The sequence below is a fragment of the Primulina eburnea genome, chromosome 16 (genome assembly GCF_022965805.1).
Source record: "Primulina eburnea isolate SZY01 chromosome 16, ASM2296580v1, whole genome shotgun sequence".
NCBI lineage: Eukaryota > Viridiplantae > Streptophyta > Magnoliopsida > Lamiales > Gesneriaceae > Primulina > Primulina eburnea.
Genome location: NC_133116.1, coordinates 2,760,550 through 2,788,524, shown reverse-complemented (window position 1 = coordinate 2,788,524; position 27,975 = coordinate 2,760,550). Strand labels below are relative to the sequence as shown.

Genomic DNA, 27,975 nt, shown 5'->3' with positions numbered 1-27,975 from the left:
TCATCTACCATGAGGGCTGAGAACAACACTTAACGGACAAATGACCAAATTAGCAAGTGTTTTGGTGGAGCAACTCACATTCCACAAGTAATACTCGCCTGAATGGTATGGTTGGATGAGGAGCTTATGTTATGACATGGCGTAGTTCACTAAAGCTCAACATTCAACGGAAGAAAACTAGGATTCAATCATGATCACCATCAGATAGTCGTCAGGCCAAAACACGGGATAGAGTACAATTCACAAATAAAATACCACAGCAGCTTTTAAAATAACGAGTCCTTTAAAGAAATTGTCCTCTGACTATGTAATCATTTCCAGAAAAAGGACGGCTGAATTATTGTAATAATTGCATGCATTCAACCAAGTGAAAAACTAAACAGCTGGTGCCAATCATCGCAACACTAGTATCTTGCCAGGAAGTGATCTTTATGGATGGAATTCTCCAAATACAGAATCAACTTAAGAGCAACTTCGAAGAAATCTTGGACACTGAATAAAAACTCTATCTCACTCATCACCGAAGATGAATATGTGAAAGAAGTCATTTAAGGCTTCCATCAGGGATTCCTAAAAATATATTGCATCCATCAGGGAATTCCTTAAAAGCCAAAGTTGTGGTACGCTGCATGGTTTTTCAGTAGCAAGTCAAAATCTTCTTCTTTTCATTCCAGAGACATCAGAGAACCCATCATCATGCCAGCCCCGTCCACCAGGCCTATGACTTCCACCTTGCTGCTCTTCTATATCCCTCATTCGTCTGGATACACTAAGAGGTGAAAGCTTTATGTGCCCATCAAACTCCCTTTCTCTCATGTTACTTCTCTCAACAAACTCTGTATCTGCTTCCTGATATAATCGGTAAGGCTTGGGTCCACTGTTCAGATGTAAATGGTAATTTCCGTTCATCAGTGTCATAACTAGATCGAACAAAACCCCGTCTCTCACTTAAGTTTCTTCTCTCATCCATGCTTCCATCATTACAAAGCTCTTGAAATCTATCAGAATGCCCTGGCCTATTGGAATACTCATCACCCTCTGTCCTCTCTCGAGAATCCAACACATCAGATCTTACTGTATTACGGGGAAACAACCGCCGAGGGGGGCTTCTCCTATTCGAATTGACGGGCCTTGGATGGACATGCTCCCGCCCAAAATCAAAATCTTTCAAGCCATTCATATGCTGGGAAATGTATGAAGGAGATGCACGTCTTCTAGGACCCATCTCATCATGACAAGAAGTACGTTCAGGAGATCTCATCCTTCCCATCCTAAATAGAGGTGGAGATCTCTGTTGTGTTGAGCCAGGATGCCCATTGGGTGACCTCTGACGAGGAGATGACCAAGGCCCTGGTGAGCGTGTACGGGATCTAACTGGAGATTTTGAATAAGTTCGAGGATAACCTTTCCTAGGCACCGCAGAAAAATTCCTATTCCTTCGAAGCTGACAATCAAGATCATCAAACCTAGTATGTTGACGAGGGAAAACAGGATCTCTGATATCATCAGACAAATGCCTCATAAACTTTTCATCGTGTCGACGTCCCATGAAGTCCGAACCATCTTCAACAGTGTATCTACTTGGGCTGATGTTTCTAGGAAATCTACGAGGCATTTGAGTGTTCCTTGTCATTTCGCCATCTATATCTCTGGGAGGTAGCCTCCTTAAGAATGGACGGCGTACTGAAGGCAACTCATCATTTATTGTCTTTTCCATACCACTACACGAGGTGCCATCAGGTGTGATACCATAGTCATTAAATTCAAGTTCGCCTGCAGTAGAAGAAGATTGTTTATGTCTGAAGACCCGGTAATCAGCTCTACCATTATAAGTTTCTGCTTCATAATCACGGTCAGAGTCCCACTCATTATGTAAGCGGCCAAACCTACCAAACACCCTCCCTTTTCCAAGCATGAAACTGTGTCTTGAATTCCTAAATGACTGACCATGCACCCTATCTTTCACACATTTTCTGGGATCATCAGTATATAGTTCATCTCTGAAAATGAAAAAAAGGAGCAGAATTATTATAAATATTTCGTGTAGAAAAGAAATTATTATGTAAGTGAGAAGAAAATCAATTAGTAGTGTCACAAATTATCACCTATTCCATCGTGGGCGTGCATCCCCATCAAAATTATAATATTTGTCTTTCTCACTTTGTGGTGTTAACAACCTGCCTGACAATGATCTAGTTTTACACGGAGTGCTGATAATAGAAGCACGAGGTAAAGTTATGATCCGGCTTTTATTGGCTACCCTACTGAAATCTTTAACAATCTTGTTACCATCTGCAGATACTTTCACCTCAGACGAAGCTGTATTATCAATAGCATCACCATCAAGTGTAGCACCCATTGAATGACTTTCACTGGTCGCTGCAGAGATTTCTTTTTCATTGCTTTTGTCAACATCTTCTCCCAGACGATCAAGCTGCTTTTCAGGAGTGACAACACAGACCGATTTCTTTCCGAAAGAATCAACATCTTTCAAATTGTCTGATAGTGGGTTCTGCAAGATTATATCCACACTTTTAGCCTCATCGAAACAAATGGCACCCTCTTTAATTTTATTACAGATAGTTTCATCATTATTTTTTGTTACAGGGGCTTTTTTATCAGAAACAGGTGTGCTAGTGTTTTGATCATTATTATTGGAATGACTATTCTTGGAATGACATTCAACAAGCACTAATTTTTCTGAGTTCGGTTCAACAACCCTCACATCTTCTCCAACTGAATCTTTTACCGGTTCTCGAACCTCACCATCCTCGTAATCATCATCTTCCTTGTCATGTATCTTCTCTTCTACATCCATGCAGGAAATATGGTTTCCATAAGATTTACAATCAGATACAAAAGTACTTTCTTCAGGTATTTTAGTTGATAATTTCATCTTTTCCTCATTGTCTGCAACTAGCTCATTGTTTCCACACAACTCATTAGAATTCTCAATAACCGAAACCAACCGACAGTTACCAGCATCAAGAGCACTTAACTCCTCTGTCTTGAACAAGTTTAAGTTTTTGTCATTCTGGCTCACAGATTTAGAAACCAGGCCATCAATCTGTTCATCTGGTATGTACCTAGGCCCAAGTACTTCTTTCGACGGTAAAGAGTGTTCAAGCTGATTTAGCAGACCTCCAACTACGGGTAACTCTAAACAAGTTAAAATACTTGAAGGACATGAATTCTGAGGTGTCAGAGGAATTAATAAAGCGGAAGAAGATGCTGAGCTATCTTGATGCTGCATAACCTTTCCTTTGTTTGCAACAGATTGAGATAGCATAGAACGTTTAGACTCGCAGCTTTCCTTATTACCCTCCTGAACCAGTTCAGATTTCACTGATTTCTTGGGAATAACAGACTCGGCACTGTGCTTTTCTAAACATTCTTTTTTCACCGAAGAAAGTTTTGATAAAACCATATTACTGCTATTACCAGTGTTACAATCAAATTTTGAATTCTCATTTACAGGTTCTGATTTGACGATTCCAACATTAGTAAATGTCAGATTCATATTTGGCTGTGATAGTCCCAAGTTCACCCTCGAATCAACACTTTCAGAGCCCATATTATCTGATAAAGAAGAATGCTCACCACACAAATCCAACTCTCTACAAGGCATAGAAAGACTAAGACTAAGGATATCTTCAGGCAGGTACAGCTGGCTATGTTGTACAGATGTATTAGAAGAATTAGAGCTATGTTCATCCAAAACTTGATTACCCTCGTTCAAATTGACACCAACTACAAGTGATGTGCCAAAAGATGCTATCACACCACACCCAACTTTGGAATTTCTAGATCCATCAATACCAGCAGTCTCACACACGTATGCTTGGTTAGCAACAGAACCCTCCCAAACATCCATAGTCGTGTTTAGATCCCAGTTAGATCGATTAACACATGCTAGACTGCTAACATCACTGATAGTACTATTATTTCTTTCATGCGAAACAAGCATTTCTCTGTTCAAAGCCAAACTCAGGGATGACAGATCTGACTTTCCAGACATTTGGCCAATACCTTCACCGATTTTCTCCTCCAAACAAGGAGTACATGGTTTATTTGCTCCTAAAAACAATCCAGCATTATTCAGACGAGTAGATAATTCGAGTTGATCAGCTCCTTCAATTTTTCTACCAACTAGTTCATGTTTGACATTCAAAATCTCGGAATCAACTCTGCTTTCTGGCTCCGCAGATTTTTCATTCCACGGCATATTCTGCTCATTTTTCAAAACATCGAGAGAGCCCAAACCAATACTCACATTTGCTTCCTGCGGCTTCAAGGAATTAGTATCCACTTTATCTTGTGCCAATTCGACCCGGGCGTCTGTAATTTGTTCTTTTTTAACTATCAATTCAAACGATTTGTTTTCTTCAATTTTACAAGGATGACCAATATCTTTAGAATTATCAATTGACAGCCGTCCATCTAGGCTATTAGAATCATTTTTGTCCTTCGACACATTTTCCTCAGAACAGCAGGTCTTTTCTTCAGGGGAAGGAGGTGGTGACCGAACCACAGGAAATTTCCTTTTCTTAATAGGAATCGCCCCGGAGAAATTGATAAACTGCTGTTGCTGCTTCAGCTGCGGGGAAAGTACCCCAGGCTGCAGATAAATTTTGACTAAATTAAAAGTTCAAAAAATAATAATTAAGCACTGTCTATTCTTGTTAAAGTCGGACAACAAACCTCTTCATTTCCTGAAATCGGCATGAGCCTAGAAAAGAATTCCCTGAAATCAGGGCAGCCGTAGAATAAAAAAGGTGCGTAACATAGAAAACAGTAGAATTAATTTAAACAAAATTGAACCAGTAAAAACATCTAAACGGTATGCAATTTCATACTCCAATTTCTTCAATGGAAACTACAACCAAATTCCTCCAATAGAAAAAAAAAAACAATTCAAATGCGAATATAACAAAATTTTCTAACCTAATCTGGCAAACAGAGCAGAAAATTTATTAACAAGCAAAAAAAAAAAACCACCTACGAGGCTCTCTCCTCCGTTAGAACAAGAAATATAAAAAAAAACTACCCCTGTAATCTGTTATACACAACAAGTTTTCCTGATTCTACACCAAAGCAACGAAAATAGGCGAAAATGGTGAACACGGGAAATTCTTTCCAAATAATCACCAAGAAAGTGAGAATCAAGAAGAAAAACAAACACAGAAATAAAATTCAGATCGGGTTCTAATAAGACGCAGTCGGCGATTCCCATCGGTAACAAATCGACAAAAAACCGTTGTTAGATAAAAGATTTTTCTGTAAGCATCAAAGAAATTTACCTACAGAAATTCAGCGGAATAAGACACAGAGAGAGATAGGTAATGAAGAGAGAAGAGGAGGAATAATGGTGTGAAATGTAGAAAATGTGGCGAGGAAGGAGAAAACGACGACTTGACTAAAAGGCCAGAGGTGGCTTCCAAGTGATGGCCCATGAATTGGTCAATTACGCCCTCCACCCTATTGCTGGTCCCACCATGACAATAACTTGTCTCGTGTCGCTTGCTGTTGCTACACGTATATGTTCACACACAAATTTCTGTAACAGTCTCAAATATTAATTTTACGAAATATATATAATTTTTAATTTCAAAAATTTTATTTTTTATTTTAAATATGAATCACAAATATATATATATATATATGAATAAATGGATGTGATTCATATTTAAAATAAAAAATAAAATTTTTGAAATTAAAAATTATATATATTTCGTATATATATATATTGTGAGACAGTCTTACGAATCTTTATCTGTGAGATAGATCAATCCTACCGATATTCACAATAAAAAGTAATATTTTTAATATTAAAAATAATATTTTTTCATGGATGACTCAAATAAAAGATCTGTCACATAAACTTTTACATATATATCTATTATTCTATATAAATATGTGACTTTATATGTGAATTTCTCATTTACCCCCTTATTAATTACTTGTTTTACTTTAATGTCTTATTTAAATTTGTCTTTTCTTCCCTCTCCTTATTAATTACCCCTTATTAATTAATTATGTTACATTAATTTCTTATTTAAATTTGTCCTTTTTTTTTCTCTCCTTATTATTTACTTGTTTTACAATGTGCATTCCCACTTATCTCCTTATTAATTGAGTGTTTTTTTTTCCTCCTTATTCATATTTTAAATATGTGTGATTATTAATATTTAATTTTTTATGTCTACACAGATTATAATATTTTATTTTTATCCAATGATATCTTTTCATTATGTGAATTAGTATTTGGGTTTTTTTGTACCTACCCATATTATAATATGTTATTTTTAATCCAATGATTTAGATTTTATATTTATCTTTTCATTATGTGAATTTGTATTTGGTTTTTTTGTGCATATCCACATTATAATATGTTATTTTTAATCCAATGATTTAGATTTTTTATTTATCTTTTCATTATGTAAATTAAATATATATAAATATGTGATTTTATATGTGAATTTCTCATTTATCCCCTTATTATTTACTTATGTTACATTAATTTCTTATTTACATTTATCTTCTTTTTTTTCTCCTTATTAATTACTTGTTTTACAATGTGCATTTCCACTTATCTCCTTATTAATTGAGTGTCTTTTTTTCCTCCTTATTCATATTTTAAATATATGTGATTATTAATATTTAGTTTTTATGTCTACACACATTGTAATATGTTATTTTTATCCAATGATATCTTTTCATTATGTGAATAAGTATTTGGTTTTTTTTGTGCCTACCCACATTCTAATATGTTATTTTTAATCCAATAATTTAGATTTTTTATTTATCTTTTCATTATGTAAATTAAATTAATTAAAGTTTAAAAATAACTCATTATCGTTTGTGACGTGATCTATAATTTATGCGTTTAAAAAAATATTTTTAGCAAAGGTTTATATTAAAAAATATTTTAACAAAATATGGTCAAAAAATTTATTGTGATATAATTTTTTTATAAAAATATTTTAAAATTTTTAAATCTACTTACTTGTGATAATTTGTTATAATTTATGTGTTTCAATTAAATTTTTTTGTAACCGAAATTTTTTTCGGTTTATATTTACAAATTATTTAAAAAAAACACGGTAAAAGATCATTGTGATTTGAGCCGTCGATTTGGGTTGGGTCTGTCGGTTTGGCCTGCATTGCCAAACATTTTAAGTAAATTGGGTTGAAATTTTGTCGACTCGTTTAAAGGTGAGCCTAAATGAGCTCGCACGAGTTTATATTAAATATCTATATATCTAATATTATCGATTTTGAATCATGAATTATTGATGTAAAATGGAAAATATCATTTTGATTTTTATTATTTTGAATTGGCCTTTGTTATGAAAAATCATTGTGAATAAATTGAATTTGAAAATTCTTATATCTATGTATATCACATATTAATATATCAACTTAAGTTCAGGTAATAAAACACTACAAAATGAACTTATTCATCTTCAATGTACACAAATTATATTGTAAATATATATGACAATTAAGACAATGAAGTAGAACATATGTTCACATATAACAAAATATATAGACAAGAAAAACAATAAAAAAATATTTTTCTAGATATAAATATTTTTTTAATAACTTTTTACATTGAGTTAGAGAAGATAAAAGAGAAAAAATATTAAATCTTTTGGGTTATACAAAAAATAGAAATGGAAGAAGTGTTTGTCATACAATGAATTAATTTTTCAAATTAAATGTATACTATAAAGTTATATTTACTATTCAAACTTTATAAATGCAATGAATTTTTCTCAAGATAAGGGTACACAAATGATCCGTGAAGATATTTAAACAATTAAAAAATTAAATATATTATTTTTCTGGATATAATACAAATATGACATTAGTAATTTAATTGTGCTAATTATACTTATGAGTTAATATGAAATATTAAAATAAATATAATAAGAGTCAGTAAAAAGTTGATTTATTGTCAAAAATATTATTATAAATTACAAATAAATTGACAACATTTAATCAATATTTTTTTAAATCGGTCCATCATTACTTTTTATTTGATGATAAATTATTATAATAATGTGTAATTTATAAGTTATCAAGTATAAGTGATTAATAAATTAAAGGTAACTAAGAAATTAAAAGTATCTGGTAGAAATTATTGATAATTTACATGAAAGAGAATAATAATCAAATAACATTGTAAATAAAAAAAATTGCAGATCATTGACTGTCAAAAAAGATTTGTAATAATTGAATATTGTAATAAAATATATGCATTATTGAGAGAATATGACAAATAACAAAAAAAAAAACTATGATAAAAAATATTAAAAAAAAATTTTAGTAATCCAATTTTTTTTTAAATTAAAAAAAATATTTTTTTCCTAATTAGTTATATATGCTAATTAACACCAATTGTCAAAATTTACAATACTATTATTATTACATTTTGTTGAGTTAACTAATTTTATTTCAAATTATAATTATTTCAACATGTGTTTTCCACGTACAACGCACATACATTATTTCTAGTATATATATATATATATATATATATATATATATATATATATATATATATATATTTGTGACGCTGGATCAAAAGAAACATACTCATATGTTAAAATATTTTTTTTGGTCAGACTTTAGAGTGCTTATAATTGAAAGGCTTCCCACCTTGTTTTATACTTTTATTTGATCCCCACTCCCAATATCGGATATTTTCTTCCTAAATTTTTAGTGGAATTTCTTTTCTTCTAAAAAATACATCAATCTTTTCAAAAAAAAAAAACATCAAGGTATATATATCACCATTAAATTTGAACTAGATATGGTATCTGTTGTCATTAAGATTATTACTATAAAAGCAATAGATGTGCAATGAGGGAGCATATACTGCCGCCGCCGCTGTTTCCATATAGTATAGTACAAACGTTTTCGGATTCTGATAAATTAAGATTTCTCCCACCCGGATTTTTTGCACTTTCGGTTATCCTATCTCCCAAGGCAAAATCTCCCTACTTCGAAGTTTTCTAGTGCCTTCAAAAAAGTGTTGCTTTTTCTTTAGTCATATGTTATTCTGGCCTCGCCATTCTGGTCTACCACTCCCTTTTATCCATTTATTAATTCAATTCTCGAATTTGTTAACTGAACCCATTTTGCGAGTTGGTTTTTGGTGTATTTTTCATTTCATCGATCAATTTCTTTTCCGAAATTCGCCCATTTTGAATTGTGTGGGGTGGAAAAAAGAGAGATGGGTAGGATATTTGCGGTGACTCTTGAAGGCAAGATCTACAGTTGCAAGCACTGTGGGACTCACCTGGCTTTGAGTGAAGACATCGTCTCAAAGGTGAGAGGTCTATCATTTTTTTCCTTTCAAGATCAAATTTTTTGCCTCGTTTTTGCTATGATATTCTCGTAATTTGTGTCCAAAGATAATTGTTTTGTTTGTTTTGTTTTGTTTTGAGTTGATGTACAATCTTTAATTTGACACTTTAATTTTGGTTTTTAGCGTATTTATGGAATCTGTAGTTGGGATTGGATTTGACATGATCTAACTTTCTTTTTTCTTGGTTAAAATGAGACACCGCGAAATTATGCGAAAAGTGAAAAGGATGTGTAATATTTACTTTATGCATTCCTTTTTAAACCGATACCAAACACCGTAACACTTTTTATGGTGGGTGGTTGACTCTGTGTTGTTGATCATATTGAGGTAGCAATGGTGGCAGTTGGAGATTTAAGTTAACTGGGAAGTGGTTTATTTCGATGGATGAACGATGCCAGCTTATTTTACATCTCATAGCCTTGCAAAACCTGTTGGAAATGTTCCAACTCAACATTTTCTGGAAATCTTGATTATTGCACTGTGATTAGGCCTTTTATCGATACAGATTTCCATTTTTTGTCTATCACTGATGCCGATCTTTGGTTGTTCGATCTAATGGTGAAACAAGTTTTTTAGCATTGCATAATACGTTTCTTGGTCTTTTAACTCTGTTCTTCCTTTGTTGATTCTTTGCTTCAGTCTTTCCAATGCAAGCGTGGGAAGGCTTATCTCTTCAGTAAGGCGTAAGTGTTTCTTGATTTTGGCTGCTGATGCTAATTAGACACGGACCATGTAGTTTTTCTTGGTCTTATTATCTTTTTTGTGCCTTTGTCGAGCAACAAATGTACAAATTGGTAGATACCCCTTCATAAATGATTGCGGACACGTCATTCATATCAAGCAGTAAAAGCGGGTTGATATGCCGTGAAGGTGTTAACATTAACTTTAAACTAGTGGCACGGGATGCAAACTTACAAAATGATTAGCATCAGCTTTCTAGTGGAGAAATGCTCCAAAGGCAAAGGAATGCAACAAATTTTACGTTTGAACTTCATTATGTGGACAAATATTTGGACTGTTTCCTCGTGCAGAGTGAACACAACACTTGGGGAGAAAGTAGAGCGGATGATGATGACCGGAGTGCACGTGGTTGCTGATATCTTCTGTGTTCGCTGTGGGTCAATGGTTGGATGGAAATACGTAAGATTTATTTGCTCACTACAATTTAACCCGTAGATCACATGTTAATGCATGGTCGTCAAATGAATATCTTGTGTGATTTAATTCTCAGGAAATGGCTTATGAGAAGAATCAAAAGTACAAGGAAGGCAAATCCGTTCTTGAGTGGTCTGTTCTTTGTCACATTCTAGATCTGTTTTCATTTTACTCCTTGATGTTTTTTTTTGAAAGAGCCATTTTACACCCTTCCTTCTCGATAAGGGAGTAAAAATGCAGTTATTGTCTAGTATGAAATGGTTGCATGATTTTGATATGCTAATTTTCGATTGAACAGTTTCAAGATTTCAGGGCCGGATGGAAGTCATTATTATGTAAGCCATGAAGCATTCCCCGGAGGAATCGACTGCCGATGATATTTGAATGAATTCGTAACATCACAAAATGTGTCTTTCAATTGTGCATTCTCTGCCTTTCTTGGACTCCTGGATTCCTTCGTTGGAGCTTGCCATATTCGTCATGTACTGTATATAGTCCTTACAATGACCCATGAATTAAACAATGACGGAGCTTCAATACATCTTATTTATGTTCAAAAGGGTTTTAATTTCGTTGGATTTTGATCAAGATTTGAAGTTAGATATGTGCTCAAATGAATAGGTATCTTGTGAAACGATTCGATGGATATTTATTCATCTGACGGATCAACAAGTTTCATATTCACAATAAAAAATATTTTTGTCATAAAAAATAATATTTTTTGATAGTTGACTTAAATAAAAATAATTTTATAATACATATCTTTTTATAATATCTTTGCCTGTAGCTTTCTTATATAAAGAGTTTTGCTCGGTTGATATTTAAATGAAATATATATTAGAACTTGATATAATTTTAATTATATAATTTAAATTTTTTATATGTATCAAGAGTGAAGGTGTTGGAGCTCAACTTCGCTAATTTAACTTGTGTATAGTTATAATCAATATCATGAAGAATTAATACATAGGAGCTACGTACTTTGAGTTATGTAGATTCAAAGCTGCATGTCCCATTCCTCTGTTGAGGAAATTTTGAAAATAACAGGGTGTGTGCATAATGTGTTAATCATCATTCGATGTACTAAAGTTGTGTTTAGATTCAATCATTTGAAAACGAGATCCCGAATCCATTTTGGTTGTATGGGTGCTTTCGAGATGAGATTTCTAATTTATCCCTACCCAATTTATGCTTTTGCATAAACATTACGCCTAATATTGGCATTACATGAAATCCAAGTTTCAAACCATTTCCTCAAATCAAAATCTTCACCGTAAGTTGCAATCCAGTCTCAGAAACCGGGAAAGAAAAGAGAAAACCTTTCTGGGTCTTCCTCTTCCCATCTGCGACAGCGGCGAAACACGGTGACCGGAAATATGGTGGTGTTTTGTTTGCTAAAAAGGGGGCTCCTTGCGGAGGCCGAAGAAACCTGAGGCGACGTTTTGTATGCATGCTGGCTCTGTGTGTGTAGCAAACATGGAATTTTCCAAAAATGGAAGTGGTCCCACATGTTGTCCACATGTTTTTTTTATGGTTGTTTATTTCTCTGTTAAGCAGAGTTAACCTGGGTCTTCTGCTTGTACACTGTGCTGTTGTGGATTTACATTTTGTTTTGCTTGATGCCAATGAATTGTTGTGAATTAGATAAATTTTACGATTAGAATGAAAAATTAAAAATAAAAATATTTAATTTATTTACTTATTTGTATTTTTAAACATTTTATTATTTGTTATAAACTCGAATTTGCAGTTGTTTTATTGTTTGTTTAACTAATTATAGTGAAGGTGCACAAGATATTAGGCCTTCTCTCTTAGATATATTTGTGATGTTTCCTTTATAATTGTTTTTTTAAAAAAAGTGTAACAATTAAGAACGTTATTTGCTGATTCGAAATTTTTTTTAACAATAATTATCACTTATATGATAAAATGTCGAAATAAATTATAAATCAATGTAAATTATTAGAATTATTAAACTGTGAGTGACACTTTAAATACATTTGATTCAAAATTTGAAAGAAAAAAAATCTTTTATATTAACTAAATATATTTTTATGTTTTAATTTCAAATCCGTTCTTTAACTTTATTGATTTTAAATCCATGTCATGGACTATGAGTATGTATTCTCAGAAATTCTAACTGGGCTGGGTCTTTGATAATCCGAACACTCTAGACCCGGCTATAAATTGGGCTTTATTATTAGAAACTCGGTACAAATTGGGCCCGACCAATTTCGATAGAGCCATTTCCTCTATGGAACCCTAGAATCCCTAATCCCCCCGTATCGATCTCCCTCATACCTGATCACCGCGTCTACAGCAGGAATTGATATACACAACAATGGCGTCCAGCGAACTAACTGTGTTGCAGTTCGGACAAACAACTACAATCCTAACGGCGAGAGTACATCCATTGATTATATTCAACATCAGCGATTACTACGTCAGGCGACCCGACCAAGCTGAGAGAGTCATCGGCACGCTTCTCGGTTGCGTTCTACCAGATGGCACCGTTGATATTCGTAACTCCTATGCGGTTCCTCACAATGAGTCCTCGGATCAGGTTCGTCGCTTTCTTCGGTTTCTTGCTACTTTTTTTTGTATATATTTTTGTTGTGTGGGAAAACTTTTAATTAATGAATATGAAGCTTAGGCGACGGCAAAGATGTTTTATTTTTCCTTCTATACAGGGGGAGCATGACCTGATGCCTGGGTCGAATTAAAATCTCAGAAATTTTTTATGACATTTAAATTAATTTTTTTTAGATTTTCCTAAAACAATTTTCAAGGCTTTATATATTTTGATTACTAGTCTCTCTATATTTTGTGTAATCATTTTTTGTGCTTGGCGGAGTGGTGTCATGGATGCTCCAAGTTTCTTTTTAAGTACTGTTTATCTTACTGGTGGATTTCGTTGTAGGTTGCTCTGGATATTGATTATCATAACAACATGTTGGCATCCCATCAGAAAGTGAATCCAAAGGAAGTCATTGTTGGATGGTACTTTTTTCATCTCCGCATTGGTTGCGTTATTTGTTTGTTTTGGCTGTCTGTCTATATTTGATGTCTACTGCTTTGACAATTTTTTTGTCACATGGTGCCGCTGTTGCTGTTGGAATTTATCTCAGCTGTTTATAAGACACATGGGGCCATCTTCAGACTATTATTTATGTGTGCTTTGTTCACGGTTTTTTCTCTAAGCAGACTGTGATATCACCATCCTTTGCCTTTTCACTTTCCCAGAGTTTGATATTATTAATATGTGAAGTTTATGACTGCCATTGAATATGCGTTAGCTCTTTATATATTTTAGGGTTAGGATTCTTATTGCCGTGGCTAGTGTTTCCTGTATTGGTATTTATTATCTGGCCTTTTTTCCTTGATGATAACTTACTGAGCTAATGACAGCATTTGGAATGGATACTGATACCAAATTGTGGTTGCAATGAAATGCGTATATGATTTCTGTCTTGTTGATGAGTCACCTTTTCATCGAGTTCCTTCTTTTATATTTTTTATATGAAGTTTTCTTCCCTAAAGACTAAAGGATTGATAAGATTTCATGCCTTGTCTACCGTGATGGAATTTCTTTTATTTTCTAAGTTTGGGTTGTGGATGGTGTGCTATTTTATGCGGACAGGTTTTCAACTGGTTTTGGAGTCTCTGGCAGCAGTGCTTTGTTCCATGAGTTCTACTCTAGAGAAGTTACCAATCCTGTTCATTTGACTGTTGATACTGCATTTAGAAATGGAAAGGCTACAATTAAGGCTTTTGTGTCTACGAATTTATCTCTTGGGGATCAACAACTTGCTGCACAGTTTCAAGAAATTCCACTGGACCTCTGTATGATTGAGGCAGAGCAGATTGGATGTATGTGTCTCTCTGATCTCATACTCCATAAATGACAGTGAACTAGCATTTTCTGAGTTTGTGGTTTTTTATGCACAATATATGCATAACATTATGATACCACCTTCAAGTTTTTATGTACTTATTCATTCTAATCTAGCCGATTTTGGAGACACTTCAGCGAATAGCTTGGATTGATTCTGGACTATGGCGGTGAAATGTGTGGTTTTTGTTTTTTTTGTAATTCCACTTGTGATAGAAAGCTTGATTTGTAAAAATAAAAACTCGTGGTTCTATTCATCGCTGGCTTATGCCATTGAGTGTAGTGTTGATGCTTATTTGATTAAGCAGTGGCTTTCTTTTAAGATTTTGGTTTCTATGATTATGTAGCTGCTCTTCATATACAAATGCTTCATGGTTAAGTGCCAGCTAGAGGAAGTAAAATGTTCTATTTTCAATTTTAGAATAATTTGTGAAATCTGGTTCCCCTCTCTTACACATAAACACGTGATCATAATTATTTGACATTAAATTATTCTACATGCCGTTATTATTTTTTTGTCTCTTTGATATATTCCTTCTTGGGATGTTTATTGTGAGAGAAGATCTTCATTAAGTTAGCTTTACATATATCTTGCGGTTTCTGAGAAACTGATATAGATTGTTTTTGCTAATTGTAGTTGATGTGCTTAAACCCACAAATGTAGACAAGCTTCCCAATGATGTTGAAGGAATGGAAGTATCAATGGAACGCTTGCTTACTCTAATAGATGAAATCTACAAATATGTGGATGATGTGGTGGTGAGATGATACCGTCATATTTCTTCTTATTTCTTCTTATGTTCTAATGTTGAGCCCATTTTTCCTTATCCCGATTGTTTTTTTTTTGTCTCATTCAGGAAGGCCGCGTTGCCCCTGATAATGAAATTGGAAGATTCATATCAGACACCGTGGCATCTCTTCCTAAACTCCCTCCCCATGTTTTTGATAAGCTACTGAATAATGACCTGCAGGTATGATTCTTTTTGCCAATTTTGCCTGAGATTTTTCTTAAGCAAACACTAGCTTCCATAGTTTTTCATGTCATATTTTAGTATCATATGATGCCAATCTTTCTTAAGATATCAATGGGAAAATTTTGAAGTTCACAAGAGTAGAATGAAAATAATGGATTCTTTCTTAAACACAGTACCAGTACTAGGTAAGACTCAGGAAGCAAAAATTATCACAGTTATGAAGATCAGCTATGAGATTGGTCTAAATTTTGCAAAATAAACATTCTTATTGTGCATGGATTCTCCTATACAATCAGCACTTGGAAATGGTGTACAATACAGTGGGTGTTGTAGTGAAACTGAAATTTTTTGGGGGTGAAGAGCGTTGATGTGACACTCTGACCCGTAACGATAAAATACACAGCGGAATTTAAAATTTTTCTTTAAAATATGGAAGGAGTTTCAAAATACATTTCTTTAAACATCTTTACAAAATAGTAACACATGATCATTCGAATGACAAAACAAAATACAAAACATCATTCCTATGATCATGCCAAAATCTTCCTTCCAACGGTGTATGCATATGACCCCCAGTCCACAGTCAACGTCTCGGGCCGCCACTCTGATCTGCATCACATGAAATAACTGAAATGAGAATAAATCTCAGCAAGTGGAACTCTTACATAACAATGATACATAGTATACTCTGTAAAACATGACTTTGAAATCATAAATACCATCAACTCTGAAACATGAATACTGTAGCAATAACTGTAGCAATAGCAATAGCAATAGATAGCAATACGATGGTATTTCTCTTTTCTCTGGTTGGATTGATATCAATAGTATCTCTGTCTGTGGTACTCGTATCCCAAATCGATATAAACCGATAACTCTGAGGGATACAAGCCTATGGGCGTTGATCAACTAATTGCATGCAATTCTCTGGCTATATATTTATCAATCCAATAGAAACATTTGAACTCTGAATAGCATTTAAAGCCGTCCTTTCACAATCTCATATTTTCTTTTGTATTCCCTTATTAACAATAGTGAGACATCAATGCCTCCAATAGATAATCAATGGAATCAATACATAACAATGAATCAATTGAAGGGAATATCACTTTAAAATCTTTAAAACACAATACATATAATATCATGTGAGCAAAAAGGATGAAATTCCACTTACAACCCAATAGAACACCTCAAACTTAGCTCTTGGTTCACCACCTACAACAATAATCCATAAATAACACCAACATCAACTCAATATCTAAAAATACAAGTCAAATAATCCATTAAACCAACCAATACATCAACCTATAGCATCTCATTACCAAAAACCATGATAGAACTCAACCAAAAACTTACCTAAGCTTCCTAGCACTAAGGAGAACCTCGATCTCAAGTCGAAAATCGAACTAGATCCAAGAATCAAAGGTAGGAAATGGATGAAATGGAAGAAAACCCTTGCTCCTTAGAGAGAAAAACGAGATTGAAGGGGAAAGAAGAAGAGAAATGAAGTCAAATCATCCAAAAAGTTACTTTAAATCTCGACCATACCTCCAAAAAGCAAGACCGCGGGTGCGGCACTCCAAGGACCGCCGGTGCGCCAAGCCTACGACCAAAAACCATTTTCTGAACCACTGAGACCGCGGGTGCGCTCTACCTTCGGACCAAATCTTACTCTGCGCACAGCTTCTACAAAATCGCCTCAGAAACGCCTCTTCCCGTCCGAATTGGAAAAAGTGGTAAACTACAAAGTTGTAGCTCTATGTCTTATCTTGACTCCCTCAAAATATCAGATCATTTGGAGGTCTGAGTAAAAAGTTATGCTAAATCTCCCAACCTGTGTCACTGGAGGAACGTCGAAACACACAACACTCTTCGGGACACTTTTGGCTTACCTTCCGCAATGATTTGAACAAAACTCAAAATAAGGAAGTTATAGCCTTATGTCTTATCTAACCACTCCAATTGGCCTCACCTCATTTGGATCAATATACCATTTATCATGAATTTAATCGTAACGCCGCTACAATAACACTGCACATCATCTATAACCAACCATACTATAAATCATAACTCGAAACTCTTAACATCCAGACTATACTTAAACTTACCCAAATAGCCAATAATCATACAAAATCTTAAACCATACCGTACACCGGGCTCGGCTATTACAGTTGATTAGACTTATAAGGGATTGATATAGAAAAATAATAGTGCGTCACACCTGATTCATGTAAGAGGACAATTAATTTATTTTTATGCCAAGCTTTCACAATTCCTGTTGGTAATTATACTACCTCAACATGTATCTTTTAGAAAGCAAAAGTCATGGTTCTAAATTTCTAATTTAGATTACGGCTCCTCCTTTTCAGTAACCCATGTTTCTAGATCCACTTTTCTTTCATTAGGAACTTTCTGTCTCACTCAAGTTATCTGCTTGCAGGATCAACTGCTCTTAGTTTATTTGTCTAGCATCACAAGAACACAACTCAGTTTAGCCGAAAAACTGAACACTGCTGCTCAGATCCTGTAACAGACACAAATCTTCTTCCAAGAAACTCAAATGCTTTTTTAAATCTTATAGCACTATCACTTGCAATTGCGTGACATTTGTTTGTTCAGCCTCATCGTTCTGAAGGAAAAAACCGGTGTTTTTATGTATTTGATTATGAGCATTTAGTGACCAAGATGTTATGTATGGAATAGTGATAGGAACTTTATAGCTGAGCTATTTTAATGGCTTTTTCTGATGAGAGATTGCTGATTTTGCGGTGAATTATTTGGCACTCGTTTGTTATCGTACAAGTCCATACTTGTATAAGATTTTGAAAGCAATAGTTGATCTCACGGTACGTAGACTACATTTCCATTTCAATGATTGATTAAAAATAAAATCTGACAACGTTTATCCCGGAAATGTCGAAAAATAGTGTTTTTCATCGGGATGATTTGAAAAATAATATTGGACAATAATTTTTTTAATTTGTGCCCTTTCGTCAACTTCTCTTTTTTTTTTTTTTTTTTTGACAAAACGACATTGGAATATAACAAGAATTCAAAGACAAAACAAAAGGCAAAAGTTGAGCGGATTAGATTTCAAATTCATGGTGTCATTTAATTAAATAATTCCGTTTTGTAATCATGAATATAATTATAGATAGCTTGCGCAAAAGAGTGGTGGCAAACATTAGTGGAGACGAGAAAGAAACCGACGGAAATTAGGGTTGCCTACACTTCACGCCCCATCCCTCCTCTATTCCCTTTCATTTTTAACAAAACTAACTTTACACTTCTCCAATCTCACTGAAAAACATTTCCCCTCTTTCATGTGAGTAAATGGTGAGAAAAAATGGATAGACTTTGTATTAAAAATAATTAATAGATTTTATTACCTTTGTATTATATGACTCTATTCACTCGATGATAGCTTTCGGTTCTTCCTATGACGTTTCAATCACTAATTTTGTATTAAAAAATCATTCATCACACTTAGGGCACTGCTTAAAAATTCACTTTATTGAAAACGATAAAGGCATACATACATATTATGTATTAATTAAACTAAAACCCCTCCGGTAATTGGGACACAAACTACGCGACATAAAGTTCCACCAAAATTTGAGATTTGATAGAGACAACACATGAACAACTACAAGGGGGACCAACTTGGCTTTCTAACGTCCAATGCTTCTTGTCTTAATTATCTTAGCTTAATATACTCATTACATTGAGTTCTTTCTCTTTATTATTCATAAAGTTGGATTAATTGAATGATTATATATTTATTGTTCATAAAGTTGGATTTATTTTCAATTAATCCAAGAAATTTGACCAACGCGACCTTTTTTTTTAAAGAAATCCATCCAAGAAACGCATGCATGATCTAGCTCTCTTCGACACATTTTTTTTAAAAAATTTTATGATGTTATTAAACACTGAACAAATTCCAAATCAAATAATTTTCAAGACATAAAAATTTAAATTCAACTACATATAATTAATGTGACTATATCAATATATTATATATATTTATTTTATGGATATTTAAAAAAATAGAAAAAAGACCATGAACAAGAAGAAGAAGACGATGAGGCAAATTAACTAATTTATCTTTTCTAATTCCAGAATTAGTATATGTTTTGATAATTATTCTGCACAAATTCCGAATATTATATATATTATAAGGCACATGATTCTATAATAACTAAGAAACTCCACCAGCCAATTTGTCGTGCGTGCTCTCCACAAGTCCCGATAATGTTTGGATCTCTATAAATAATACGAAGATATATATATATATATATATATATATATATATATATATATATATATATATATATATTTGTTTATGAATATTAATAACGAGGACTCACCTCGGTCAGCTCTGGGCTCAAAACTTTGAACAGTGGCAGCTTTTGTGCATCTCTATCTCCCATTCAACACAAAAAACCAAGCACGTAAATATACATACCGTATATATTTGAACTATCCAATCAAATTTTTAACCTTCAAAATTCACCATTTATCTCGCATTCCCTAAATTCATTGCACAACTAGTCGCAGAGCCACAGTCCTCCACTGCTTTTTAACATTGTAAAGTGTGTGTGTATATATATATATATGTGATCTTCTATATGTATATTTTCTTGACAAGTTAATTAAAGTCTAAATTTTATTACTGAAGTTGGGTTTAAAATATATTAAGTTTTTTTCGTGTTATATTATATAAATTCGAAGTGGAGTTCTCTTATCAATATCTTCTTGGACGAGCTTGTTATACATAGCTTGTTTATGTAACTGATCTAACATAATTTGCAAGTTATTGTATCAGCCCGAATGTTTATCCGAAGTACATCAGAATATAATGACGAATTTCACATCATAAAAAAATTCATATTTGATGAAAGATAAATTAAAGTTCTTTGTTATGATCATTCCCATTCAAATTTACGTTTACTCAAAAGAATTATGTTATTTTAACACGTGTCTATATATTCTCTTTCTTTTTTTCTTTTTTTTTTTACAAAATGCATGTTTTTGTTCTTGAAAATTGAAATATCATCAATAGTTTTTGTTAGAGGTGTGTGCATTGTTATTAAATATATATTTTTTACACATATTTAATCGTGGGGGTTTTGAGGACATTGTATGTATATATTATTATTCATCTACTATAAACGATTTTTGGGGAAAAAAAACAATAATTGACTTGTCCTAGTGTTTTTGCTATGTATTTATAAGTACGCTGATTACTGATCATACTCACTTGTACCAGAGTTGGAAACAAACCCTGGTATCTATAACCAAGAAAGTTACGAAGATTTCACCAAGATTTCCATTAAAATGGATCATGAGTGCTCAAGCATATGCATTCAACCTCGCGGCGGCGGCGGATGTGGGACAGGGACCAAGTGTGGGCGGTGGAATCCGACAAGCGAACAAGTTAAAGTTCTGACGGATCTGTTCAGGTCAGGGCTTCGGACCCCGAGTACGGATCAGATCCAAAAAATATCTTCGCAGCTCAGTTTTTATGGCAAAATCGAGAGCAAGAATGTGTTTTACTGGTTCCAAAATCATAAGGCCAGGGAGAGACAGAAACGCCGCAGGGTTTTGGTTGAAGACGGAAACCATGAAATCACTGATATTGATTATATTAAGCTCTCCACTGCAAAAAGTAAGCTTTCATTAATTTAATGCAAACTTGAATTTATTTACTTCCTATCCAGAACTAGGATTTTCTCACACACAAATATATAGACAGAGTACTGCTCGATCGTTTTTAATTTTATTTTTGTGTTGATACAAAAATTATGAATTCCATGCAAGTCTGTATCTATGTCTACTTTCCGAAAACTACAGATTGTGATGCAGAATACATTTAGGTATTGCTTTTAATCAAATTATTTGGATAAAAAACTATACCAAAATAAAGTTGGTGGATAGGATTATACAAGCCTGCATCATGAATCCATCTACAAAATTATTACATGATTGGAGACAGATTTACAAGTTTGCAATAATTTCTATACAAAGCCTAAAACTTATATATCCCATAATTTTTTCCCTTGTTAACAGGTTTTTCAGAGACAAGTAAAGTTTCGGAGCCGGAAAGAGTGAGAGAAACTTTACAACTCCTCCCCTTGAACTCTTTCAATGAAACAGGTTCCGAAAAGATCAGATTGTTTCGGGACGTTTGGAAGGAGAACTCGAAGTTTACGTACGGGGAAATGGATCATCCCACGTTGGATCTCCGATTAAGTTTCGTTTAGATCGAAGGCTTCGAATACAATCCCTTATATATTGCTCTCCATTATTAGAACTGATCATATTTCTGGCATATGTTTTGAGGCCGGTGTTTACGAGAGTACTACTCAAGTTTTTTGACTTAGGGCTTTGAAGAAGTCACCCAAGAAATATGGAAATTAACTTTAGGTTTATCGGTAGCTTTAATTAAGCCCCCTCTAGGACATTTTTTTTTTCGCCACAAATAACAAAGATTCCTATTAAACCGTCTAATAGGTCAATTTCTCCGACATATCTCCTATTTAACACGACTATCATGAAATGTCAAAAATATTATTTTTCAGTTCAAGTATGAATAGACTTATCTCACGAATATAAATATGTTAGACAGTCTCATAGTATTTAGATATTATTGGAGTGGAGCCAATATCTTTAATAATAAATAATGCAATAAGAAATGCTTGAATTGAAAAATTGAAATATTGGCAAATAGTAAATATTTTATTTTATTTTTGGTTACCATATTAAATAAAATGTTAATTTTTGATTAAAATAAATAAATAATAACTATTTACCCATTTCAATTGTTACCATGACAAGTTCTCAGGTTTTCAACAATGTGCTTGAGACATTTTATGTTACATGTATTAATTATGTCATAATAATTTTATAAATTTAAGTTAAGAATCTGTTATATCACCGCACTATATTGATTTTCCAAAAAAAAAATATTTTCTTATTTCCTAACAATTTTAAGTAGGCAAAAACTTGTGTGAGACGGTCTCACGGGTAGTATTTGTGAGACAGGATCTCTTATTTAGATTATCCATGAAAAAATATTATTTTTTATGGTAAGAGTATTACTTTTTATTATGAATATAAGTAAGATTGACCCGTCTCACAGATTATGATCCGTGAGACGGATAGTCACTCTTTCAAGTAAACGATATTGTTGCAACATATGCTATTGGGCAACTTTTGAATTGTCGAAACAAGAACTTTATGCAAGAGTCCTCTTTTGTTTTTTCAGTAAAAAAAAAACGTGTTGGGCCTTACGGATTAAAATACGAATTAGACAATTTAAAAAGAGAGCCCATAATTGTATTACGGCCCAGTACTATAATCATGTGCGTTGCAAATGTATTGAAATGAAATTTGTCTAGCATAAATTCAACAATGTTCCATGTCGTTCTTTTTATTTTTATTTTTTTTATGACGTGACAATCCGACACCACTAATTTTCGGTGTTTAATGAGTAAACCCTCGAAGCGCTAAGCGGTTGCCCACCGCACCGATTTTAGAAAGACGAGGGGATATATAAAAGGAATGATAGCTTGAGATAGATACAAGTTTTGGACGAGGTATGATATTCTTAAAAAGGTCAATCAAACATAGGAGTTGGTGGATAAACCTAAAGGACACAAGCTGATATCTTGCAGATGGAATTACAGGAAGAAGAATCAAATAAATCTGGGTAATTCGAATCTTTGTGTGTATTTAATAGTCTTTTGAAGGATTGAGTCGCCACATATATCGGTAGATAAAAATTTGTGTGAAATAATTTCATATGTCGTATTTTGTGAGACAGATCTTTTATTTGGGTCATCCATAAAAAAATATTACTTTTTTATGTTAAGAGTATTACTTTTTATTGTGAATTCGTAAAACCGTCTTATAAGAGATATGCTCGTATCAGTAACAGAGTATTTTTTGTCGACTCGAAAGGAGTTGATTAAATTCCAAATTTATATTGGAACAATCAATTTGTTTCCAAAAGTGACGCAAACACCAAAAAGTGCATTATATTTTAAGGATACAAACAGAATAATGAATAGGAAAAAATTATTATTAAATAATAAAGTATATAATATTTTAAATAATAAGAATTAATTAATTTATATATATAGACACACACAGAGACTGGTTTCATTCTTTCCACTGAATTTCTCATTTCATATACAAATGCATCTCAGATCCCTCAACTTCATCTTCTTCCCTTAACCCTTTTCCAACCCTAATTTATACATTTAGAAACATCGTAGAAAGATTATTTTTGTGGTTGCGTTTTTCGCTCAATTATAATTTAATAATTAATTTGATTTGAAAGATGTCTGCGATGAAATCCTCGGGCCGACTTTTCACAATTGGATTGGTGTCGGCGTGGTATTCCTCCAACATTGGGGTTTTGTTATTGAACAAGTATTTGTTGAGCAATTACGGGTTCAGGTACCCGATTTTCTTGACGATGTGCCACATGACTGCCTGCTCATTGCTCAGCTACATCGCGATCGTGTGGATGAAGATGGTGCCGATGCAGACGATAAGATCTAGGGTTCAGTTTATGAAGATTTCGGCTCTTAGCTTGATTTTCTGCGCGTCGGTGGTTAGTGGGAATGTTTCGCTTAAGTATTTGCCTGTTAGCTTTAATCAGGCGATCGGGGCAACCACGCCTTTCTTCACGGCGGTTTTTGCGTATTTTATGACGCTGAAACGAGAGGCATGGTTGACATACGTGGCGCTGGTTCCAGTTGTTACAGGGGTGGTCATTGCTAGCGGGGTATGTGTTCTTTGTTCTTTTGGGTTTTGATCAAGATATTGATCGATATATGGGGATGCTTTAGCTGGATGAGTAGCATATGAGAAAATTCAAACTTTGTGGTTAGTTTTTTTTATGAGTCCAGAATATCTTGCCACATTCCTGAGTCTGACCCTGATTAATATGCCTTTTAATGGTTACATTGTGGCGTTGCTATTGACTTTTCTTGATCAACCACCATTTTTCCATATATCCTCAGCGGTTTGAGTTGCTGAGGTTCTGGAACAACTGTTGTACGACGATCTAATTATTAGAGTTAGTGGTACTTGCTCTTTTTTGTAATGCATACTAGAATATGAATATGAGCTTGAGGATGATGTCTGAATAAATTCGGAATAATCTTCATATATAATATAATACGTAGCTCAATGGTACTAACCAACTTTGACAATATTTTTTTTAGTTAAGATAAGTTGATGGCAAAATAAATATGAAAGCGTGTATCACTTATTTTTTCTACTTCTCGTGTGTGACAGCTGAATTTCTTGTTTTTGAATTTTTGGGAAAAATTAATTTACTTTTATTCTCTCCATCTTTTGTTGGTATTAGGGCGAACCGAGTTTCCATTTGTTTGGATTTATTATGTGCGTTGGTGCAACAGCTGCAAGAGCACTTAAATCAGTGGTTCAGGGAATTTTGCTTTCATCTGAAGGGTAGTTTTTTTGTTTCCTGGTGTTTCTTTTATTCTGTTGGCCGTGTTGCTCAAATTTTTTTTTTTTCTATAATAATTTGATATAAGCTCTAAAATTTTATTTTATTCTGCTGTAGGGAAAAGCTTAACTCTATGAATCTGCTTCTGTACATGGCTCCTATTGCTGTATTACTTCTACTTCCTGCAACACTTGCTATGGAAGAAAATGTAGTGGGCATCACATTGGCACTCGCAAGGGAGGATCTAAGAATTATTTGGTTGCTGCTATTCAATTCTGCACTTGCATATTTTGTAAATTTGACCAATTTTTTGGTCACAAAGCACACCAGTGCACTTACTCTTCAGGTAATTCTTACTTCCTTTTCCAAGGTATTCCTGGTTCATATTGAATCTTGCGTATACATCAGTGAGTCAGAACTGTAACCAGAGTTAATGGTAGGTTTTACGTCATGAAACAATGATGCGTGATACTGGGTCTTTAACTAATGAAACAAAATAGCAAGATGTTATATATATATTTTAAACACATTAGGGTACAAAAAATTGTATTCAACTTGCGTGACAGTGATACCAACTTTTTTCAGCCTATTACACTTAGGAACTTGTATTCACTCTTCTTTAAGAGGGTGTGGCTTGTGGCTTCAGATGCCATGAACTAGGGCTTGTTTCTTTGTTTTGGAAGAACTTTTGGCAAACGAAAATGAATTAGTGTTAGTCTCCGTTTAGGGAATGGAAATCTCCCTGGATAAAAATGAACATGACCTTATTGTCTGAATTTTTTTCCATTTTCTTGCCTTCATAGTGCCAATAACCTTGTGCACTACTTAATTAAAGGAAAATGATTATAAGCAATTCAAAAATATATATTGAGAAAGGTTCCTCATGCCACAGAAAAAACGTGTTGGTTTCACTGGTTGTGATTTCAGTATAAGCTGGGGCCTGGGATACCTTCTTCAAGGTGTCTGAATTATAAGTTTTATATCTCATGTTGTTTTTTAGTGCTAAAGTTCTTTTCTGACTTTGTTATCAGCTCTTTTAGAAACTGAGTCAAATTTATGCAAAAAGCTACTGCCTTTTTTGCTCCCATCCATATTGAGGTAGGGTGGTCATTGGGAAGCAGGCAAGAGGTCATGAATCTGACTGCCTTGTATTATGTTGAAGGAACGTGGAAAGAAAAGAAAATATACTGAGAGCGTGATCTCAACTTATAAATTCTTTATAATATTTTGTAAGATATAGGAACTTGTAAATTGGCTAGAAACTTACAAGACATACCGGTATTTGTCAAAAAAAATTAATCTCGTAAAATCTTTTTAAAAAATAAGATGATGCCAACTTAATTTTGAAGATCATGTAAAAACTTCATTTGAAATAACTAAAATAACTACAATTCTTATTCTTATGTCACAAGTTATCCTGATTCTTTTTTGCTTCAATATTTTTTCTATTCATCTGTTAAATGATTTGTTATTTTCTTACTCGATAAAGTTATTGCTCCGATATTATCCAATTTTTTATGTTTATTTTAAAATATGATGCTACGGTTTGTTCTTTCAGGTCCTTGGAAACGCTAAAGGGGCAGTAGCAGTGGTAATCTCCATCTTGATATTTAGGAATCCCGTCTCTGTTACTGGAATGCTCGGGTACACTCTGACAGTGATGGGTGTCATCTTCTATAGTGAAGCCAAGAAGAGAAGTAAATGACAGAAAATCTGAATAGAGGTTGAAGCAGACTTAGCTAATAGCCTTCGTCTGTGCAGCTGGTGTACGAATTTTAACCGACAAACTATCGTTCCATCGGAATTCAGGAAGGGGGTCAACATGTACCAGCAAACAATCACTCGGTTTACAGAGTAGAAGTTTAATAAATGACTCAAACGTGGCCTTGATTCTTTGCAGCCGAAATATTTGTTCTTTGCCTTACATTCTTTCAAGAATCTATTCAAACCCACCCTATACAGCATAGTATTGATTTTTTATTATGATCTATTGATGAAAGGCAGAATTCATCTCCTTCTGACGAACCCAGTCCATGAGATTATGTATATTAAGATTCTTGATCAGATTTCTTGTGCCCTTCGTCTCTATATTTTATAAGTAAATGTTTTTTTTAGAATATAAGTAATTGTTTTTTGCTTGCAGCATCTCAATAATACTTTTTGTGGATAAATTTTGTTTATGAGTACATAATAGTTGTACATGATGTAGTATGTATCACATATATTATTAGTGTATTAACAAAAATTCGGCACATGTGTTTGGAGTCGGGATTATTTGAATTATAACGATGATGTGAGTTTTTAATTTATCTCTATCTGTGATGCATGGGTATTGTGTGTTTAAAACTAATTATATGTAATTTAGTATATCAATGTAAGGGCTGTTTTAGAAATAGGAAAAACTTCAAAAGAATCTTAGTCCATTAACTTGTTAATTTTTTTGTTGTAGTTCATTAACTTTTAATAGTCCCGGAACTCTTTTAAAATGGTTGTTTTAGAAATAGCGCATGTTGACGTTCTTTCTCTCTTAAAAGTGCAGGTCTAAGTATCCGATCAACCATCTCCAATTCATCAAACCGACCCGATGAAATCGTCCACCAAATATTTACCTGATTCACCTTGTCCTCATCAGGGGGCTATTTTGAATTTTGTACAAACTGTAACTCGAATACACAGATTATTTACTTTGTAGTATAAATAATTTTAATATCATATGTTGATTTGAATAATATTATGAGGTGCAGGGATGAACAAAAAATGGTCAACCGAGCCAACAGAATTAATTCAGAAAGTTGGCTCGGATGATTCGAAAACTCGGTTTGAATATTAAGAAAAAATAGTTCGGTTTCGGTTTTTAAAGTTAAAAATCGATTGACCGATATATTTTATATAATATTAATTTTTACTATATGTGCTTATTTATAATGCGTGAGGTTTGATGATTATGAGCATAGGTAAAATGTACATTTTCGACTTTAAAGTTGATTAATTTAAAAAAAAACATATATATAAATTTTTATCCCTTTCATGGTCATTTAGATGCGAAGGTGAAATGCCAATTAGTGTTCCAAATGTAACCGATCTAAAGATT

The 27,975-nt window shown here is 33.5% G+C and overlaps 5 protein-coding genes across 5 annotated transcripts; 4 read left to right on the top strand and 1 right to left on the bottom strand.

Moving 5' to 3' along the window:
* Positions 1-578: 578 nt before the first annotated feature.
* LOC140817430 (uncharacterized) lies at positions 579-5,452 on the bottom strand. The gene is made up of 4 exons (XM_073177099.1): positions 5,305-5,452; positions 4,702-4,744; positions 2,106-4,618; positions 579-2,000 (listed from the first exon to the last, which is right to left on the bottom strand). The coding sequence occupies exons 2-4, from the start codon at positions 4,723-4,725 to the stop codon at positions 827-829; spliced, it is 3,711 nt and encodes a 1,236-aa protein (XP_073033200.1). The 5' UTR covers positions 4,726-4,744; positions 5,305-5,452; the 3' UTR covers positions 579-826.
* A 3,341-nt stretch (positions 5,453-8,793) lies between these two features.
* Positions 8,794-11,109, top strand: LOC140816312 (protein yippee-like). Its single transcript, XM_073175500.1, has 5 exons — positions 8,794-9,337; positions 10,016-10,059; positions 10,408-10,516; positions 10,608-10,663; positions 10,830-11,109. Exons 1-5 carry the CDS (start codon positions 9,242-9,244, stop codon positions 10,906-10,908), a joined length of 384 nt encoding a protein of 127 aa, XP_073031601.1. The 5' UTR covers positions 8,794-9,241; the 3' UTR covers positions 10,909-11,109.
* Positions 11,110-12,753: 1,644 nt separating this feature from the next.
* On the top strand, positions 12,754-18,167 carry LOC140816311 (eukaryotic translation initiation factor 3 subunit F-like). The gene is made up of 6 exons (XM_073175498.1): positions 12,754-13,094; positions 13,452-13,531; positions 14,172-14,401; positions 15,061-15,182; positions 15,281-15,394; positions 17,838-18,167. The coding sequence occupies exons 1-6, from the start codon at positions 12,873-12,875 to the stop codon at positions 17,925-17,927; spliced, it is 858 nt and encodes a 285-aa protein (XP_073031599.1). The 5' UTR covers positions 12,754-12,872; the 3' UTR covers positions 17,928-18,167.
* A 2,515-nt stretch (positions 18,168-20,682) lies between these two features.
* On the top strand, positions 20,683-21,737 carry LOC140817414 (WUSCHEL-related homeobox 5-like). The gene is made up of 2 exons (XM_073177084.1): positions 20,683-21,068; positions 21,470-21,737. The coding sequence occupies exons 1-2, from the start codon at positions 20,738-20,740 to the stop codon at positions 21,661-21,663; spliced, it is 525 nt and encodes a 174-aa protein (XP_073033185.1). The 5' UTR covers positions 20,683-20,737; the 3' UTR covers positions 21,664-21,737.
* Positions 21,738-23,573: 1,836 nt separating this feature from the next.
* LOC140815893 (probable sugar phosphate/phosphate translocator At3g11320) lies at positions 23,574-27,025 on the top strand. Its single transcript, XM_073174910.1, has 4 exons — positions 23,574-24,194; positions 24,783-24,886; positions 25,002-25,230; positions 26,443-27,025. Exons 1-4 carry the CDS (start codon positions 23,745-23,747, stop codon positions 26,587-26,589), a joined length of 930 nt encoding a protein of 309 aa, XP_073031011.1. The 5' UTR covers positions 23,574-23,744; the 3' UTR covers positions 26,590-27,025.
* Positions 27,026-27,975: the final 950 nt, after the last annotated feature.

Coding starts and splice junctions, on each gene's coding strand:
- LOC140817430 (XM_073177099.1), bottom strand. CDS start 4,725: ATGCCGATTTCAGGAAATGAAGAG. Junction 4,619..4,701: donor CGATTTCAGGAAATGAAGAG/GTTTGTTGTCCG, acceptor ATTTATCTGCAG/CCTGGGGTACTTTCCCCGCA. Junction 2,001..2,105: donor GCACGCCCACGATGGAATAG/GTGATAATTTGT, acceptor TTTCATTTTCAG/AGATGAACTATATACTGATG.
- LOC140816312 (XM_073175500.1), top strand. CDS start 9,242: ATGGGTAGGATATTTGCGGTGACTCTTGAAGGCAAGATCTACAGTTGC. Junction 9,338..10,015: donor GTGAAGACATCGTCTCAAAG/GTGAGAGGTCTA, acceptor TCTTTGCTTCAG/TCTTTCCAATGCAAGCGTGG. Junction 10,060..10,407: donor GCTTATCTCTTCAGTAAGGC/GTAAGTGTTTCT, acceptor TTCCTCGTGCAG/AGTGAACACAACACTTGGGG.
- LOC140816311 (XM_073175498.1), top strand. CDS start 12,873: ATGGCGTCCAGCGAACTAACTGTGTTGCAGTTCGGACAAACAACTACA. Junction 13,532..14,171: donor AAGGAAGTCATTGTTGGATG/GTACTTTTTTCA, acceptor TTATGCGGACAG/GTTTTCAACTGGTTTTGGAG. Junction 15,183..15,280: donor AATATGTGGATGATGTGGTG/GTGAGATGATAC, acceptor TGTCTCATTCAG/GAAGGCCGCGTTGCCCCTGA.
- LOC140817414 (XM_073177084.1), top strand. CDS start 20,738: ATGGATCATGAGTGCTCAAGCATATGCATTCAACCTCGCGGCGGCGGC. Junction 21,069..21,469: donor TAAGCTCTCCACTGCAAAAA/GTAAGCTTTCAT, acceptor CCTTGTTAACAG/GTTTTTCAGAGACAAGTAAA.
- LOC140815893 (XM_073174910.1), top strand. CDS start 23,745: ATGTCTGCGATGAAATCCTCGGGCCGACTTTTCACAATTGGATTGGTG. Junction 24,195..24,782: donor GGGTGGTCATTGCTAGCGGG/GTATGTGTTCTT, acceptor TGTTGGTATTAG/GGCGAACCGAGTTTCCATTT. Junction 25,231..26,442: donor CCAGTGCACTTACTCTTCAG/GTAATTCTTACT, acceptor TTGTTCTTTCAG/GTCCTTGGAAACGCTAAAGG.